The 5,812-nt window shown below is 37.6% G+C and overlaps 1 protein-coding gene across 1 annotated transcript; it reads right to left on the bottom strand.

Moving 5' to 3' along the window:
• Positions 1-846: 846 nt before the first annotated feature.
• On the bottom strand, positions 847-2,676 carry LOC108972679 (acidic repeat-containing protein-like). The gene is made up of 2 exons (XM_018939385.1): positions 1,976-2,676; positions 847-1,880 (listed from the first exon to the last, which is right to left on the bottom strand). Exons 1-2 carry the CDS (start codon positions 2,351-2,353, stop codon positions 1,068-1,070), a joined length of 1,191 nt encoding a protein of 396 aa, XP_018794930.1. The 5' UTR covers positions 2,354-2,676; the 3' UTR covers positions 847-1,067.
• Positions 2,677-5,812: the final 3,136 nt, after the last annotated feature.

Here is a 5,812-nt window from a genome sequence, read left to right as displayed (position 1 = left end):
CAATGTCTAGAGCAGGACACCCGGGAAACAATGGAGCATCTCTTGTGTACTTGCCTCCTATTTGAAAAGCTACGCGGTAAGCATCTGGGGTCTCCATGATATGATACACTGGACGAGGTATCGAAATTGAGACCACAGAGTCTGTTAGCATTCTAAAATTATGTCTACTTCTCTTGGACCTACGAACGGAACTCCATCTGATATCGCCAAGAATCAAAAGTAGTCTATGCATGGCTTATTGACCTACCAGTTTAACTTAACCTAACCTAACCTAACCTGAAATCTCCCCGAGACAATGGGATTTATAAAATCTTAATGTTCCTTTTAATTTACCAACTCTTTTGTATGATATATGCAATACTCACACGATATAAAAGAGAATTGTCTGAAGTTTCATGTAATCAATGAAGAATCCTTAAAACTTTCAACAAGAGCACTATTCCCCAAAAACCGTTACCAATAAAATTTTATAAATATTTCACATCAATCATCTATTACTAAAATGGAATAGAATAATAGTATATTTTATTACAAAATATATACATACATATTTATCCATACACCAGCTAAGATCTCTCTGCTAGCAATTTAGCTCGTTAAGTAGTTATATAAGGAAACCATAACAGCAGATGCCGCTGAAATACTGACTAGATAAGTCATGAATGAATTGCATCTTTCATACTAAAGAGAGAAATAAAACAGAAATATTGACAATACCTAAAATAAGTATTTCAACAAACCGAAAATAATAGCAACAAATTTGTTTTGCTTCTCCATTTGAAAAATGTCTCTTGTATTTTTTTCTTCATAAAAAACATCAAAAACTATAAAAAAAAATACCAGCAGGACACATGATGAAATAAAAAACATAGTCATATTAGCACCCAAAGAATCACAGTTGTAACGACAAGTCCATAGTTCGAAGCGTCAGTTAGTCATATGCAGGGGCAGCGTACTGGCAGTCAGAAGCGTCGGCAAATCGTCCTTTCTTTAGTTCGTTAAATGTTTTTCGTCTRGTTGTCTTTGTCACACTCTTCGTYGCAGCGTTCGTTGTCTGCGAACCGCGCTCAATCTACAATAATTACTTCGTCARCTAGCAGCACATCATCTTCTCCATTCTGCTCCACATCATAATACTCGGCCGTCGGTAGATTGTTGTCAGCCAGTTGGTCGTAAGCATCGCTACCAGCAATGCTGTCGGCATCACCTTCATCTACTGTGTCATAGTCATCGTTTTCATGATCATCATAGTTTTCATCGTCGTACTCATCGAAAAAGTATAGATCATTTAATTCATCACCATTGACATCGTCATCGCCATCGTCATCGCCATCGTCCTCGTATTCTTCATCCTCGAAATCTTCATCTTCTTCCACATCAACGTTCTCGTCAAAGACCGCTTCATCATCATCCTCCTCCTCTAAGCCCTCCTCATCATCAATATTGGATTCGAAGCCGTCTTGGCTATAACTTATACCCTGTTCCACTTCCTCTCCAAACTCTGCCGCTTGCAAATCAACTTCATCGTCTTCGCCGGCAGCTTCACTGGCGCTCACAGTCGATGCTGAATTGGTGGGCGTGGTTGCGCTCGCCGGATTGCCAAAGCCCATGCTGTTAGCAATACCGAACACATCTGTTTCGGCGGCAATTGCCATAAACTCCTCCAACAAGTAGATTTGCTCTTCAGATACCTCCACGGTGGATTCCGATAGCGCCGTGGCCGTGGCTGTGGCCACAGCGGCTGTTGCTGCAGCAACTGTAGCCGACGTGGCATGCAGACGCCTGCGTGTGGGCCTGTACTGACTGCTGCTGGCACCTGCATTGCCAGACATTGTGACTGCGTCTGTCGTTTGGTCCGTTTCGGAATGTTTTCGCTTAACCTGTCCGTAAAGAGAGAGAGAGAAGCACACAGAAATCGAGGCGGACAAGAGACATTTTTCAATTAAGCAAAACATTATGTCCTCAACAAACTTACGGAACGTCGTTGCTCCTTCAACGAACCACGGCATATGGGGCAGCGATTGGCCCAAGCGTACTTCTGGTACGATAAGTAGACCTCCAGACATTCATTGCAGAACGAGTGACCGCATGTAATGCGTACCGGCGAACGCTTCTCATCGAGGCACAGCACACAGCGTTCGCTTTTGCTTGTCTCACCAGCGGCAGCGCTGCCACTGGGCTTATTGCTTAGATTCTTCGCTATTTTTTTAGCATCGCAGCTGGCATTTGCGCGACTCTGGTTACAGTTAGGACTATTATTGCAATTTACATTACTATTGACTTTTTTATTATTGTTATCGCTATTATCGCTATTATTGTTATTATTATTATCTTCGTCGGCCATATTATTCATTATTCGTATGTCTTCGTGGCCGATCGCTGCTAATATGAGTGTTTAGTCAACTCAAATCTCGATCGGTTTCAGCCTGTCAAATGGCTGACAACTTTTCTATGTCTCTCTTTGTATCTTTTGAGTTATTCTTGATTGTTGTGTGCTTCAATTTATTATTATTATTGTTGTTATTACTGTATTTTTTGTCTGATTGTTTTCAACGTCGACGTCAATTTAAAATTCGGCTAGTACAAAAATATATATTTGTGTAGAATTATTTAAATATTTACTGAGGAAAATTGTTGAAATATTTGTTTTGAAAAGAAAGAAATCACAAAACTAGACAAAAAAGTTTGGCATGCGAAGTGGAATTTGAGGTGTGAAGCGTAGATAGGCAAATGCTTTTGTGAATTGTGCGAGCAAAACCTTAGAATCACAAATACACCCTGCAACAATTTGCATTTTTATAAATCAACGCTACTTTCTCAAGCGATAGTTAGCCTCTCTCCGGATATTTGGAGCTTGAATCTGGGTGAAAAGGAAATATTGTTATATTAAATAGTTTTCTTTCATTTTTTAAAGAAGTGGCTCGTAGTTATACGTAGTGAGAGCTTCATAGAAATCGAGATCTGGGGCCCTATTCTGTATCTCGCTTCGTAAATGTATTTAATTCGAAATTCGGATGTACTTTATAATTGTGCGAAAGTTGCACCACCCTGTGCCACAATAAATATGTACAATTTTGGTTTTCGAAAATTGGCTTGAAAATCCGAAAATCGACTTACAGAATATAAAAAACCCGAATTCGAGTAAATCTTTTGTCGAATCGAATTACAAAATAGGCCCCCTGAGTCGTGATCAGTTGAAAAATTTATAATAAAAAGGTATATCTGCAGATAGAGGTTTCAATAAATAAGTAAAAAGTCCAGCTTTACTATAAACATAAGGATTTGACATTTTACTTAAGAAAATAAGTTTGGGCATGAGATCGGCGCAGTTGGCTCAAAAAAATTCCAAACCAGAAGCCCAATTTTCGGTTACTTCTTACAGCTATTGGAGACGTATGTTCACTTTCAAGGCGGCGATCGTCTCAAAACTTTTTGCATATGCAAGCGACTTCACATAATCTTACAAAAAATAGTCCACTAGTGATAAATAACACGATTCTAGAGACCAAGATGTATTCCACAGAAGTTCATTCAATAGAAAACTGATATGAAATCAAGTAACAGCTCTCAAAAAGACCAACTCAGAAAAGAGTTTTTTATCACTGGAAACCTTACTTTAGAAAACACCCTTTATTATAAGTGTTAGTATATTTAAGAAAGGCCAAAATGTAGTCTCTTAATTTGAACTAATCGTGGTTCTAGGTTGTCCTAGCTTCTTGCATATCTTCTTCTTCCTCTTTATTGGCGTAGACACCGATTAGAATCTATTACTAATATACCGATCTTTTCACTGTTTGTCGCCAGTCGGAGACTCGAAGCGTACCCATTTCTTTCCTCACCTGGTCTCTCCAACGAAGTGAAGGTCAAGTTCTGAGCATAAGCTAAAAGGCTTTGAGATGTGATCCATTCCGCAAAACAAAAAGAAGAAGCTGATAAAGCGATATTGTGGAATAATAAATTAGTAATGACTTAGAATGAGAAAACTGCCAATATTACTACGATCACTAATGAGAACCTTCTCAAAAATTGCTTGGAATCTGTTACTATATATGGCTATCAGAGCAGTTGTCATGTTATAAGTAAGTATTTTTCGGAATATTTGCACTACAAGTATATCGATCTGTACTTAAGACTATTCTTGAAAGGTTCCGTCCCCCAAAAACTCAGAAGGTAAAGGTTTCCCGTTTGGAGAGGTGCTGATGGAGAACAGGTCTTTGAGCCGAAGCGCGTCGAAATGACTATAGTGACAATTGGACGCTAAATAAGGTGGGATTGGCTATATACAAGTCCGAGTCCGAGGAAGCCAAGAGTGTCTCGTGGAGAGCCTTCTGCGAAAGTGTAGTGTAGTAGTTTGTGATGACCTCATGGTTTAAACGCATTCTAGCTCTTCATATATATAAAAGGTTTAGTTTTTCACCTATTTTCGTCTAAATGTAGACCTTGTTAAATGATATAAAACGATATTTTTCTAGCCTTTCAGTCCTATTCGCTTAACCACAAAATCCACCTACGAACACCTGTGCTGTATGCCGTTTAAGTGTGTATTTGTTTACCGCTCGCAAATGTGTAAATCTTATTTAAAATTTATTCGTTTTTAAATACAGCGTATACACGACAAAAGCAATACTGCCAACGAAATGCGAGTAGAAAGAAAACATAAGTAAGTGCACAGCAATTTGGAGGCCCTAATGGAAATTATGGTATTTGGCTTCAAAAAAAGTCACTCTGGAAAGAAACCAAAATATATATAGTATATTATAGCTCATGACAGGTAATATTCACTCTATATCTCTTTTGCTCATGATTATTTGAAAAAAAAATAATACCAAAAAAAAAAAAAAAATCCTCAGATAAAAAACAAGCCTTCAATCAACAGTAAAGACATTTCTGTGACTGGCGAAAATAATATTGTACATTATTACTTTGTAAGTATTGTTTGAGATATGTATATACTCCTACATTTTCTACTGAGTTACGGAATTCTTAGCTGTCTGAGCTTTAAGCTCATAAGCCATTTTTTTTTTTGTTTTTTGCAAATTTCAATTAACCTGTTTAATCCTAAAGTCCAGTATATTCATGATATTTCCTAAATATGAAAAAAAAATTCTTCACTTTTTCAACATTTTTTTAAATATTTTTTTCCATCGCTAGGGCTTTCCTACTGGCCTTTGTATGCATTCGTGCTTGCACATGCTTTCATAAATTATACCCGTCTGTAGACTTGACAAATATCCTTGCCAGGTAATTAGTGGCGTTGGCAGTTTGCTGAAATAAGTTGGAGCAAGCAGCAAATATACAAGCTGCGGCATTTAGCAGTCATCGTGTAAAATAGCGGTGAGAAATATGTTCAAACAAAAAAAGAAAACTGAGAAATATATACAGAAGTATAGGGTTCGCTTGCATTTTCGGCTATAGTCCGCTGATTGTTGTACTAGAGCTCCACCAGCATTGCTGTATTCGTATTCATAAATAATCATAAATAATATCGGTTTTAAAAGGTTTCTGAGTAAACTCTTATAAGGTAAGCAGTTCTTTATAATTGATGGACTGTTTCGAGAAAAGGTTTTCCAACGAAAGCTCTTACTTAAGTGACCTGTTGAACATATTATCTAGATATTTGAGTTCTTTCCTACTCCGAATTACGTTATTCGACATCGTAGTGTTCGACTAATTAGATTTCTGGTAAACTCATAATTTGCATTAGCTTCACAATTGTTCGATAAGAAAGGAGTTGTGAATGTTTTCGTTGGAGACTGGAACTAACTAGTCATTGCATTGCAGTCATGAACTCATTTCAGAAGAAATCGATCGC

Source organism: Bactrocera latifrons, unplaced genomic scaffold (genome assembly GCF_001853355.1).
Source record: "Bactrocera latifrons isolate USDA-ARS-PBARC rearing strain unplaced genomic scaffold, ASM185335v1 scaffold_414, whole genome shotgun sequence".
In the NCBI taxonomy this organism is placed as follows: domain Eukaryota; kingdom Metazoa; phylum Arthropoda; class Insecta; order Diptera; family Tephritidae; genus Bactrocera; species Bactrocera latifrons.
Note: the sequence above shows the minus strand (reverse complement) of the source record. Positions and strands in the feature narration are given on the sequence as shown.